At 51.4% G+C, this 13,106-nt stretch overlaps 2 protein-coding genes across 6 annotated transcripts in view; one reads left to right on the top strand and one right to left on the bottom strand.

Moving 5' to 3' along the window:
* The window catches only part of CCT7 (chaperonin containing TCP1 subunit 7), a 16,783-nt gene extending 10,608 nt beyond the window's left edge, over positions 1 to 6,175 (top strand). For 3 of the 5 annotated variants that reach the window (XM_007453370.1, XM_007453367.1, XM_007453366.1), the window contains 6 exons: positions 1,705 to 1,869; positions 2,737 to 2,925; positions 3,559 to 3,656; positions 4,043 to 4,175; positions 4,674 to 4,880; positions 5,796 to 6,175. In XM_007453370.1, coding sequence (XP_007453432.1) covers positions 1,705 to 1,869; positions 2,737 to 2,925; positions 3,559 to 3,656; positions 4,043 to 4,175; positions 4,674 to 4,880; positions 5,796 to 6,017 — 1,014 coding nt within the window. In that variant the 3' untranslated portion in view covers positions 6,018 to 6,175. The remainder of the gene's footprint in view (positions 1 to 1,704; positions 1,870 to 2,736; positions 2,926 to 3,558; positions 3,657 to 4,042; positions 4,176 to 4,673; positions 4,881 to 5,795) is intronic. The other 2 variants (XM_007453368.1, XM_007453369.1) reach the window with 1 other exon arrangement.
* Positions 6,176 to 11,705: 5,530 nt separating this feature from the next.
* The window catches only part of FBXO41 (F-box protein 41), a 9,759-nt gene continuing 8,358 nt past the window's right edge, over positions 11,706 to 13,106 (bottom strand). Inside the window, exons 12-13 of the mRNA XM_007453365.1 lie at positions 11,951 to 12,066; positions 11,706 to 11,819 (exon numbers count right to left, since the gene is read on the bottom strand). Coding sequence (XP_007453427.1) covers positions 11,757 to 11,819; positions 11,951 to 12,066 — 179 coding nt within the window. The 3' untranslated portion in view covers positions 11,706 to 11,756. The remainder of the gene's footprint in view (positions 11,820 to 11,950; positions 12,067 to 13,106) is intronic.

Raw genomic sequence — 13,106 nt, 5'->3', positions numbered from 1 at the left:
CATTCCTTGACATGGCTGCTATCACCACCATTATTCAGTCACTCAACCCAGAGGTCTAGGGTCATCCTTAAAAATATTTCCAATCCCCCCCAACCTGTTGATCACTGTTGTTTCATTTTACCTACCAATTTGTTGTTTCCTAAGTCTGTCTCTTTTACTAGACCATTGTCCTGGTAGTGGTCACTCTTCCTCCAGTCTTGCATCCCCTAAGTCCATTCTATTTTTTGTTGCAGCGTGAAGTTCCCCAGTTTACACTCTGTGTGTAAGGCATTTTGGGGTTCCACATTGTGTACAGGATAAGAGTCAGGCCTTAGCAGAGCCTTTAAGATTCTCCTAAACTGGTCCCTGCCCTCTTATTTTGTATTCCAGCAACTGCAGGTAGCTTTTCATCCCCTGATTGCACCATACTGCCTCTGTCTCTTGGGAACATCTCTTTCTTTTTTCTGTTTGACTAATTTCTGCTTATCCATCTTGATTCAGCTCAGGCATCACCCCCTTTAGGAGGCTGTGGATTTGAATGATGTAGCAATCTGTTTCACCGATAGGCTACAGTATTATAGACTAGGATTGTAGATTAGCACTAGCAGAGAACATATAGGTTGTTGAACTGAATACACTATTTAAAAAAATTTATTTTGTTGACGTATAGTTGATTAACAGTGTTGTGTTAATTTCTGCTGTACAACAAAGTGATTCAGTTATACATATATATGTATATATTCTTTTTCATACTCTTTTCTGTTGTGGTTTACCACAGGATACTGGATATAGTTTCCTGTGCTGTATAGTAGGACCTTGTTGTTTATCCATTCTATATATAATAGTTTGCATCTGCTAATCCCAAATTCCCAATCCATCCTCCCACCTTGGCAGCCACAAGTCTGTTTTCCACGTCTGTGAGTGGTTCTGTTTCATAGATGAGTTCATTTGTGTCATATTTTAGATTCTACATGTAAGTGACATCATACGGTATTTGTCTTTCTCTTTCTGACTTACTTCACTTACTGAATACACCCTTCTTTACGGAGTGGGAAATGACTAGGTTTTTTAGTAAGAAAGAGATCTGAGATTTGAACCTGTCTTCTGATACTGCTGAAGCCACTCCGAAGTGCAACATGCTTTCTATTGTGCCCTGCTATTAAATCCACCCCACAGCAAGCTCTGTTATGGAACAAGTGGTAGTAGTTCATATTTTGAGGGATCAAGATGGGAATAGCCACAATGATAGCTTGGGAACTGCAGGAAATTTCTGACCCTTAGGACCTTTTGTTTTCATCTCCTGGAAGGAGGAAGCACCTAGGCTACAGCACACAGGTATGTGTGTGCTCGTGTGCAGTACAGGTAGGGAGGGGTATGTGTACGTATGTGTAGAAGACTGGGAGGTGGGGAGTTGGGATCAAAGTGCATCCCTTGGCACCTGCTTTGGAAGTCAGTCTTAGAGAACAGCCCAAACAGGCCTTGACCATGCTTAGTCTCTGCAAGCAAACTGGTTTTCCTTATACTGAAGGCACAACCAAAATATGTTCTGTATTTTTCCTAGCTTTTAGGATGATGGAAAAACTTTGTTACAACAGTGAAATAAAAACATGGTTAACTCTTTCAGGTTCACAGAAATGGACATGCATTATTAGTCCAGCACACCACTAACTTGATTTCATTTCATGCCAGTACTGAACTGTTGAACTGTTTGTTTTTTTTAAACAGGAGTCCCAGCTTGTAGCTGGTGTTGCATTCAAGAAGACTTTCTCTTATGCTGGGTTTGAAATGCAACCCAAAAAGTACCATAATCCAATGATTTCCCTTTTAAATGTTGAGCTCGAGCTGAAAGCTGAGAAGGATAATGCGGAAATCAGAGTCCACACAGTTGAGGTAGGCCCTACCAGCTGGCAGTGGCATGGAAATGGGCAACATTCTGGGCCATAGCCTTGGGCCTTTGTGGCCATCTTGGGCTTAGCTTTGTTTCTCAGGTACCTTATGGGCTCCTTTCTCCTCCTATCCCCCTAAATATTAATGTCTAAATACTGGGTCCACTTCTTTTCTCACGCTATGCTCTCTCTCAGTGACCTGGACCTGAGGAGGTTTGGATAGGGCAAACATGCTGAAATATTATCCTCTGGCCCCAGGGAAGGGGCTTGCAGGGGCCTCTCAGCTATATAGTGAGCCTAGTATTTTGATTCCTCTTATTTGGGCAGATGTGAACTCTGCCCTTTCTGTACTGGATCCCGTGTTGCAGGGACAGGTGTGCTCCCAACATTGATATCACCAAGGCTGTCTCTGGAGGTAGCAGTGTCACCCAGCTGTAAGCAAGTATTCTTGGAAAATGTATCCCCAACACAGAATGGCCTTTGGGGGAAAGGGTCTTGTCATTGGTAACTCCATGGGTGCAGTGCTTCAGAGGAGCTAGAACTTAGCCGGGCTAAAGTAGGTCTCGCACCGTAGCAAGTGCTAGCTCTGGAGTAGCTCCCAGTCCTGGGGTTACTTTCTGCCTTTGTGTTTGAAAGTTTTAGGTGATTCCTAAGTTACCTTATAGGGTCCTTGTATATTTGGACTTAGAGGAGGCTATTCTGTTTATCCCTGTTAATTCCCAAATAAATAAGTATATTTTATTTGGCAGGGGTGTGTTATATTTTAACATACCATATAGGCTAACCTCCACTCCAAAGCATCCTCATCCTTCATACCATATAGGCTAACTTCCACCATAAAGCATCCTCATCTTTTTCTGGGTCTCTTCAGGATTATCAGGCAATTGTTGATGCTGAATGGAACATTCTTTATGACAAGTTAGAGAGGATCCATCACTCCGGAGCCAAAGTCGTCTTGTCCAAACTCCCCATTGGGGACGTGGCCACCCAGTACTTTGCTGACAGGGACATGTTCTGTGCTGGCCGAGTGCCAGAGGAGGACCTGAAGAGGACAATGATGGTAACCAAACTTTCACAGGCTGCTTCTTGGTCTTTGTGGCCCCAGGGGGGTTTTCACTTACCCCTGGTGTCCTGGAGTGATTGGTATGTGAATCTAGACCTGTCTTCTTAACTCTTTTTGCCATGAAACACTCCAGTTCCAGTGTGTATATGCTCAGTTTACAAGAGTTACTCTAACCAAACAAGTCAGGGAAGCTGATTTGTAAGGAAACCTAGCAGTAGGGCTATGATTAGCTGGCTAAACTCCAGTCTGGATGCTTCCGGCCAGGTTTCCTCCCTTTCTTCTTGAGCATCTCACCAAAGATGCTTCAGGTCTAAAGCACTGATCCTGACTTCAGTCGCTGGGCCCAAAGCACCCTAGTTTAGGGGAGGGGGTATTGGGTGAAACAAAGGGTCACCATCTCCTTTTAACCAGGCTTGTTTGCCCTTCATGTGTCTTAGTTCTGTTTTGTTTTCTCCCCTTCCAGAGGGAGCCTGGAGGTCAAGGGTGAGAGTGGGTCATCCAGTGAGGAGAGCTCCGGGGCACCATGGCAGTCTTAACATGGGAATTGGCTTTAAGACTAAGTGACAGGAAGCTCACTTCTGGCCTCGTGTGAGCCTTCACTGCTAGATGATGTTGTCTTGTGTTCCTCAGGCTTGCGGAGGCTCCATCCAGACCAGTGTGAACGCTCTGTCATCAGATGTTCTGGGCCGCTGCCAGGTCTTTGAAGAGACCCAGATTGGAGGCGAGAGGTGAGCAGTAGGCCTGGGCTCCCTGTTTGCTTAGCTCACGAGACTTGCCTGATGGCCTTCTGCCATCTTTGGGGTGTGGTGTATATATAGCACATGCTATTCTCTTCTGAGGTCTGATATCTCATGGGGCATAAAGAGCTCAGATATATAGAGTGTTTGGGGAAGGAAGAAGATCAAGTTGGGTCTAAAGTCTGATTCCACATCTTTTATGCCCCTGTGGTACAGCCCTAGACCTTCCCAAGAACATGTCTTTAAGAGTGGGCTTGGAGAACCTTAGTGAGGAACAGAAGAGCAGCTGCTGAGTGTTGGGAGGACTTCGTAAAGTTAGAACACAGCAGGTTGGCAGCAGAAAGGAGTTCACAAGTATGATTTGACCCTGGGTGTAGGTACAATTTCTTCAAAGGCTGCCCCAAGGCCAAGACTTGTACTATCATTCTCCGTGGTGGCGCTGAGCAGTTTATGGAGGAGACAGAGCGGTCCCTGCACGACGCCATCATGATTGTCAGAAGGGCCATCAAGGTACTAGGCTGGGAGCTTCCAGCCTGCACAGCTCACTCTGCCTCTTGAGCTGATGAGACCCTGGTTTTGTGTGGTGATTCCTTCCCTGTATAACTTGTGTCCTTCCATGTGGGGCATGTGGGCCCTGATTTGTCTCACAGATGATAAAGAAACAGGCTCAGTCTCTCAAAATAAGTCATGCTGCCTTAAAAGCTAAGACTTGTTCTTCTGAGCAGCTTGTGGAGCTGATAGAGTCAGCCATCCCAGGGATTGTGCCAGTGCCCTCAAGCTACAGGTGACCTTGAAGATGGTCAGAAACCATAAGGTTCACCAGATTGAAGTTGGGATGTGCTAGACAAGGTCCATGTCTGGGCTTCCTGGGGCTTGGGCAGGGAGGGAATGTGGAACCAGCCCTCTTTCTGGGCTAGAGGGCCTATTGACTGAATGGCCCAATTTGTCCAGGGCTGGAGCTTAGACTTGGGGACCCCTTGCATTTAGTGGTGGGTCTGGTCTCTGCAGAATGATTCAGTGGTGGCTGGTGGCGGCGCCATTGAGATGGAGCTCTCCAGGTACCTGCGAGATTACTCAAGGACCATTCCAGGAAAACAGCAGCTATTGATTGGGGCCTATGCCAAGGCATTGGAAATTATCCCACGCCAGCTGTGTGACAATGCTGGCTTTGATGCCACAAACATCCTCAACAAGCTGCGGGCTCGGCACGCCCAGGTGGGTTATTCCTCTCCTCCGGGTCCAGGGACTGGGTGGACGGGGCTAGATTCTGAGTGTGGGTTGTGCTTACTCAAGCTCTGTGTGGTCAGCCCAGGTGATAGTGCTGGAACCAAACCCAGTACCAACTGCCTGCCTCCTCTGAGGTCAGAAGGAAAGACCAGGGCTGGGACTGGTGGTTCCAGGGTTTGTTCAGTGCTTCTTCCAAGAGTCTGATCACTCCTCACAGTGCAGTGAGAGGAACCAAAGGAACCCTGTGGCCTTCTGCCTGGAAGCACATACCATGTGTACTGGGTTCCTTGGTGGTGAAGCACTCCCGGGCCCTGCTGACAGCAGTCCAGCCATGGCTCTACCACCTCCAAGTTGTGATCTCTCTGAGAATTTAATTTGTTCATCTGCTGTTTAGCAAATACTCATTTAGAGATGTTTCTTAAATGCTGTCTGTTAAATGCTCAGTGCGGTGACAGCAGCATTAAGTGAGTGACTTAGTTTCTGACTTGTGTTAGAACTTTAAGTAAGTCACTCTCTGCGTCTGTTTCCTTGTCTGTAAAATCGGGACTAATGGAAGCAGTGAGATGATGAAATGAGATAAGGGATTGGAAAGTGTTCCTCTTAAGAAGCCTGGTTTGACATACACAGTCCTCAGGTGACCTGAGGATGGGGCCTCCCTAAAAGCCAGCCGCTTGCCTGGGAGAGGGCCCGGAGGTCTTCTGTGGTCAGCACTTCTCAGGTTGGGGGTGGGGGAGGGGTGGGAAGAGGTTTCCAGGCTCCTGTTGTAATGCCACCTTCCTCAGGGAGATGCCAGCGGGTTCAGAGAACCTGAAGATTCTTAACAATCCGAGTCGTTCAGAGGGTGTGCAAGAAGAAATTTGAGAGCAGTTCCATATCACTTTCCCTCTTTTTCTGCTCTTTCAGGGGGGCATGTGGTATGGCGTGGACATCAACAATGAGGACATTGCTGACAACTTTGAGGCCTTCGTGTGGGAGCCAGCTATGGTGCGGATCAATGCCCTGACTGCAGCCTCTGAGGCTGCGTGCCTTATTGTGTCCGTAGATGAAACCATCAAGAACCCTCGCTCAACAGTGGATGTTCCCCCAGCTGCTGGCCGGGGCCGAGGTCGTGGCCACCCCCATTGAGAGGCACCCCAGCTCTCACTGCAGGCTGCCTGCAGGCTGTGCTTACTCTGTCTTGGTGAAATGGTATTACAAGGAAGGGGTAGTATTTGGCCCACTCTGTTCTCACTGGAGGTTATTTAAATAAAACTTAAAAGACTTAGAATTCATTTTGCAAATTATTTGGGCACAGGAGTTGTACTCATACATGTCTTTACTGCAGCTCAGAATTGTAGCTTTATATGTACTCACCCAACAGGTAGAAAAGAGAAAATCATCTTCCCTCTTGGGCTGAGTCCTTCACAGCCTCTAGTCATTGTTAGGCAGAGTATAAGTCCACTCTGCCAGGGGAGGACCTCCACCTGAGTAGCCCCTGTCTGAAAGTTTAGCTTTGGTGGTTTTCTCAGTCCTAGCAGTGGCTGGGAGGTGTGGAGTTGCTTCCTTTTCTTCTGACATCACCTTATTTAGCCCTGGCCTTGCCTGGCTCTGCTGCCAGGGTTTCTCTGGGTTTGAGTTAAACGCATTACATTACCTTGTCTACCCCTTCTACTTCCGTATTCTTTTGGCTCAGTCTTTTCATCCCTCTTTTTCAAGATCTTGAGGTTGAGGGCTTTCGGAGGAATGTTTCAGAGAGGACAGATCCTTTCTAAACTCTTGTGACTTCTTAGAAGTCCATTGAGGAGGAGGATGAAGGAGCCACCCGGTCTTCTCAGTTCAGCCACCAGTGGTCCTTTCTGCTTTCTTCTGACCAGAGGAAGTTTAGAACAGCCAGCACAGATAAAATCAGCAGTCTAACTGCCTCCTTGTTTATTGCTAGTTCTGAGAGTTGGCCTGCAGCTACCTATAATTAATAGGAAGCTTCTGCTCCCTAAATCTGGGAAGCGATTTTTTTTTAAATCTCTTGAGTTCCAGCCAAGTCAGATGAACTCAAAAGCAGAATGGGGGTGGTGGCAGGTCCAGACTTCGGAGTTTGGCATCCCTCCTAACTTGATGGTGTGTGAGTAAATTTTTTTCAGCTGTTCTACCTGTATAACGGTAATAGCTGACTCAGAGTTGTGGGGATAAGTGCTCTTCTACTTGTTTGATGCTAGAGCCACACACAGTTTAAGCCTAAACACCTGTTCTTTTTTCTGATTTTGAATGTTTCAAGACCTGAGTAATTAAAACAGTGGGGCAACCCCATTTTGTAAAATGGGAAAGTTGAGCCAGACCATGATGGGGAACTGGTCTCCATCAGGCCAAAGTCGGATTCGCTGGCCAGAGCATCCCAAGGTTACCAAGCCAGTGAGGGGATGGGCAAGTGTGTGCTCTTCCTGCTATATTTGTGCTGGGGTTGCCCTTAAAGATGGCTTCTCCTGGCTGAGAGTCAGAAAGGACACCCTGAGGCTCTTTATCTGCCTGCACACACTGAAAGCTATAGCATGGTCAGTAACCTGCATGGCCTTCCTCCAGCAATAATGTCTACTGTCCTGATACAGGTCTTCCTAATACTTCAGTTCACCTCACTGATGCCATTCAGATGACCCACCTCCTTCCTACCTCAGTGCATTTCAGCTGAAGGAATGTTTGGTGACAGACTGGCAAATGTGACCACCTACCATTTACTTCCCTGAGGCAGATATGATTCCAGTTTCACCATCTTTTATTGGATACAGAGCCACAAATTCTGATGCCCATCTGAGTCCTTTTAAATACATATGCTTGGGTACATTCAGCAAAGGGCATCTATGGGTGATGTGGAGCAAAGTGCTGGGATGGTGATGCCTGGGTGGGGCAGAAAAGTGGGGCCAGGGAAGGCCCCCTGGGGGCTGGAGGTACTGGCGCCACTTCGGAAACAAAACCAAAAAAATGCTCTCCACCCCTCTGCCTGATGTGCTTGGGGTGAGGGAAACTCCCTTCTCACAGCTCAGGCCTACTGCAGTCTGGCTGTGCAGGGAAGGCAGGGCCTGGGGCCAGTTGTGGAGGTCCCCGCCAGCAGGGCTCACTAGAGCCAGGCCTACTGGCACTAGCCATGAGGCGAGTCTGCCCCTGTATGCAAGACCCCTGCCAGAGCAAAGCTGAGGCCTGGGGCCCTGACAGCAGTGGCAGACAAGGCTCGGACTTGTGGCGGGGAAGCCTGCCTGATTGTCGGGGCAGTCTTGGGACTGGCCAGGGTCCCAAGGGGTTGGGGGTCAGACTAGGAGCTGGTTGCCTTAGTTGGCCCTGGTATTCTGATCTTCACCCAATCCTAAACCTTATCCTCAGGCAAGGCTGTAGATGCACACACTTGTCCAGGAATAAATAAACACACAATACACGGCAATATATACAGAAATGGGGCCTGGGACAAGGCTGGGTGAGAAAGCACAGCCACTAGGGGTAAAAAGAGAAGTGCCAGGCCCCTGGGGAAGGGAAGTTACACTCATCAGGGACTGATGGGCTGGGACAGATCCCATTGGTATGAGTTAACTCCTCTGGGCACTTGGGCCCTGCACCCAGTCACCGTCTCTCCTGTTTTCACCCCAAGTCCACCAGGAACTGGGTCTTTGGCACCAATAGTCCCTCTGGAAAGATCTTCAACTTAGCGCCCAAGAGGGACTGGGGCATGGGCAGCTCCCCACCGGCAGCTCAGAGGACTAGAGACCAGGGCCAGGGGGACAGGCGGGACCCAAAGGCAAAGGACAGAGTCAAACCTTGGAGCAGCAGGCCTTGGGAAGGAGGTGGCGCTTTTTTTTTTTTTTCCCCAGCAATTGCTGAGGGACTGGCTCAAACTCCACTCTCATGGGACTAGGAAAACATGAGCTGCCTTGGTCCTTAGGTGGTCTACTGGCCAGTGAAAAGCCATGGTTCTGGGTAGCCCAGATACAGCATCTCCTTTGTTCTCTGCCAGTGCTGTGGGGAGGCAGCCTGAATAAAGCACAATATACTCAAGCCAAATACCCCAAGCCTCCCAGGCGCTGGGCTGGCAAGGAGAGGTGGTAAGGACACCAAGTGGCCATCACCCATGGGGCCTCTACATATGCTGGGACCCCTGGAACAGGGCCTGTGTTGGTTTGCTCTCACAGATACTCCTCTTCTGCATCTCATCAAGGTGTGAGATGTGGAAGAGGGCTCTCCTGTGGGTGAGTGAAGGATAAGGTGCTCCTAGGGACAGCCAGGCCCTCCATCCCTGTTCGCCACCCTCAGCCCTAGCTGTGTGCTTGCCAGAGAAGTGACCAAGTGAACAAAAGCTCTCCACTCAGCAGCAGGGCTCATCCCCCTGAGGAGAGGCAAAAATAGCATCAAGCTAGTGGGGAGCCCACAAACCCACCAGTTCTCAGGGCACATATGAAGGCCAGGGCACGCAAGTCTGTCAGCCCCAGGTATGCAGTGGTACAGGCTGTGACCCATTGTTCCCATGGACCTGTGCAAGCAATATGCACCCCACACAGCCCTCACACACCCAGCTAGAAAATACAGGGCGCAGGGCTTGGTGGGTTTCCTGGAAACAGCCATACATGTTGAGAGGCAAACTTCCCACCAGCAGGAGAGGGGAGTCTTGTTCACTCTGCTGCCCCAGTGCCGGTGGTGCTCGGCGCTACCGCACAGAAGGAACCTACGACAACCGTCAGGCCTTTCAGCACCACCTTTCTCCCACTCAAGCCTGCTGCCTGTGCACCCTGACCTTTCCCAGAACTGATGCCAGGCATTCCAGCAGGCATCTTCCCAGGGAGAAATTGCCCAAAGCCTTGTATTCAGGGATGGAGGCTACCTAGGGCAGAAAAAGCCCTCAGTAGGACAGGCTCAGGCCAAGCAGGGCATCCCTTTGTGCTTTGTCCGGGAGACACCCTGGGGTCACAGGGGGCAGGGGCTATGGAGGGAGGATGTAGTTGGCAAAGCAGAACAGACACACCCAGGGCAACCAGGCCAAGTGGACCTCCACCTCCGTTCCAGGCCCCAGAACACAGGAAGGTTGTGCTTCTCCTTCGTGACTCCTGGGGACAGGGATGGGGAGGTAAGAGCCAATGGAACTAGCTGCTCTGGGGTGGCGATGCCACACAGACAAGGCTTCGTGCAGGACTGGACAAGGAATTGCCAACATGCCACCCTTGGTATTTGGCGTCTTCAAAGGGCAGGGCCCGAACAAGCCACGGGAGGAAAATCATCAACAACGAAAACAGCCAGGACACAGCTGAGTGGGGAGCCAGAAGAGCTGGGCACACTTCTGATCCTATGGGGTCCCAGCTCTGGAGGCCTCGTTGCAGGGTAACCCAGAGCAGGGCTGATGTCCGTGCCAGGTTGTGGCAGAAAGTTGGGTTTCTGGAAAGGACTAAGAAACTAGAGGAGCCCAGCCCCAGCCAGAACCAGTGGCCTAATGATTAGGGCTGAGAGCCCACCCTGTAACAGGAGAGAAGGAAACCCTAAGATGGACCTAGATCAATGTTTGAAAGAACTTTCCAAATGAAGGTTGGCAGGACCCACGGCCTTTGCGCCACTGTGGGAGCCCTGAGAGGCGGAACTGGGGAGACCTGAGTCTTTAGAGCCATAGTGCCAGGACCTAGTCCTCTGGGAACCGTGCAAGGGTCGGTGAAAGCCCCCATTTGCATTTTAAGTCAGTGGTTCTGGCTCAGGTCCCAGCACTGCCCCTGGCAGAAGACCCCCAACACAGCCCTCAGCCTGTGAGGCCAGTGGAGATTGAGGAGGGAGGCAAGTCCAGTGGTGGTGGTGGGGCTCTTCCTCATTCTTGGCCCCATGGGTCTGGCTCCCTACCAAAGCCACATCTTTAAGCAAGCTAGCCAGATGAGGAAGCAAACTAAACCACCCTCCTTCCGGACTCCTCCAGGCCCTAGCACAGAGGGCAGCCTAGTGATTCCCTCTCACACAGCCTTGGGGACCCAAAGACCATCCAATTCCTGCCCTAGCACCGGATTAGAAGTACATTCCTTGAGGACAGGAACTGCTTCTCGCTGCTGACACCGTTTCCCAGAGGCTCGGGATTGTTCGAAGTTATAGAAACATGCACCTTTTAGCTCTGAATTTAGTTCTGGTGTGTCGTGGGTATGTGGTGGCTGGGAGGGATCTTGTCTTTTCTACAGCAATAAAAACTCGAAGTTTTCTCTACCTTGGTAGGGGTGGTCTCGATGTCCTGGGGAGAAGTTCTGGATGAACGTCTTGCTCTTCCACGCCCACCCCACTACCTCGCTGCACCCCTACCTCTCACTTTCGGCTGGCCGCATCCCCAGACTCCTAGGGTTATCCCTGGAAAATACAGACCCAGAGCCCCAGCGGGCTGCCTGGAGGGGGTGCCCCACAGAAGGCTGGGACACGGCAGGGGGAAGAGAAGAGCGCTCCTTGCCAAGACCGAGCTGCCTTGTGGAGCAACCCTCTGGCCTGGAGCTTAACAGAGGCCCCCGACCAGGAGGCTGGGCCTCACAAAGTGGAGGCCTGCCCCAGCAGCCCGAGCGGCCGAGGCGCCACTGGTGGTTATTGCAGATCTTCAGGGCGATGACACCAAGTGCTGGTGGGACTCAGCTCTTCGCTGACTGGGCCCAGAAAGCTGCTCCAGCTGGGGTTGGGGTGGGAGTTGGGGGACAGCTGTCCAAGCCCCTGCCCTGGAGAGGCAGTGCTCAGGGTCAGGCCTCTTGCTCCACTGTCCCAGCAGGACAGGAGACTGACAACCCCTCCTCGGAAGCCAGGGATAACACTAGGCCTCCAAAGGTCTAGTACAAATCAGGGTCCCTCTGGAGGTCCAAAGAGAGTGCCCTGGTGTGGGGCTGGCAGGGGCCCTGCCGCCCCCCACCCGGGTTAGCAGCCGCCTTCCACCTTGATGTGCAGGATCTTAGAGAAGCCGGGCCTCCGCCGTAGGGCCTGCAGACCAAACCTGCGTTAGTTCCCCTCAGGGCAGACAGGTGGAGCCCTCCCTTCAAACACCCAGGTCACCAACCCCAACCTAGGGATGCCACTGGGGGTCCTGGGCAGCCTCAGAGACAGCTGCTCACCTGGAGTTTTGTCACCATGTCCTCAAACAGCTTCTGGGCCTCAGGGCTGCTGGGCTCTTTGAAATAATCGGCAATCCCAATCTGGACCACAATGGACTTGAGGTTCCGGCAGATGCCTGGGAAAAGGTAAGATGGGGGCCCATGTCTGATCTGGGCAATGGGGCTGTCTTCTCTCCTTTTACTAATTAACAGAATCAGAACCCTCTGAGAGACAATCGTGTGCCAGGCACTGGGAGCAGATACATGCTGCCCCGGACTCAACTGGGCAAGGGGAGAAGATGGAGGGTGAGGTCAAAGAGCAGAGGCTGTGGTGGACTCTGGGAGGACGAGTGGACAACAGCCAGTTGTGCAGGGGCTCTAGCAACTTCCCTGGCAGAGGACACCGCTGTGCTCTGGTCTGGGCATGTGGAAATGAGTTACAAGGACAGAGTGGCTGAGGTTAGGCTGACGGATCTCAGCTGGAGCACTGGAAGCAGGGAGGTAGGGAACAAATAAGCGGGGAGCAGAGGGCTTAAGGGACTGGACGTTGCCATGAAGTCAGGGAGGAGAAGCAAGAAGGTCAGGAGGCTGAGAGGATTCTAAAGCTTATGATTTTGGAGGCCAAGCAGTTAGTTCTGGTGGTCAGCCCAGGGCAGGGCCCTGAGGCTGAAGTGGGGCAAGAAGAGGATCCTGGAGATGATAAGAAGGTCGAGGAACCTTCAGTGCTCAGGACGTGAGGTCCTGCCAGGGGCCAAATGGTCCCGGATGATGGTCTACCGTTGGGCGTGTGCAGCCCCAGCTGGGTACCTGTGTCCTTAATGAAGGTGGAGGAATGACTGGGAGGGGAGTGGGGGCTGGAGGGAGGCAGGGGCCAGCGGAGGGGTGTGTGTGAGCCCCCTGAGAACTGTTCTAGGGGGCTCACACACATGATCTCATTAATCCTCCCACTCATTCGGTTTAGAAGTCAGCTTAAAAGATGGGGATACAGGGCTTCCTTGGTGGCGCAGTGGTTGAGAGTCCGCTTGCCGATGCAGGGGACACGGGTTCGTGCCCTGGTCCGGAAAGATCCCACATGCCACGGAGCGGCTGGGCCCGTGAGCCATGGCCGCTGAGCCTGCGCGTCCGGAGCCTGTGCTCCACAACGGGAGAGGCCACAGCAGTGAGAGGCCCGCGTACC

This window comes from Lipotes vexillifer, unplaced genomic scaffold (assembly GCF_000442215.2).
Source record: "Lipotes vexillifer unplaced genomic scaffold, Lipotes_vexillifer_v1.1 scaffold253, whole genome shotgun sequence".
NCBI classification, from domain to species: Eukaryota; Metazoa; Chordata; class Mammalia; order Artiodactyla; family Lipotidae; genus Lipotes; species Lipotes vexillifer.
Note: the sequence above shows the minus strand (reverse complement) of the source record. Positions and strands in the feature narration are given on the sequence as shown.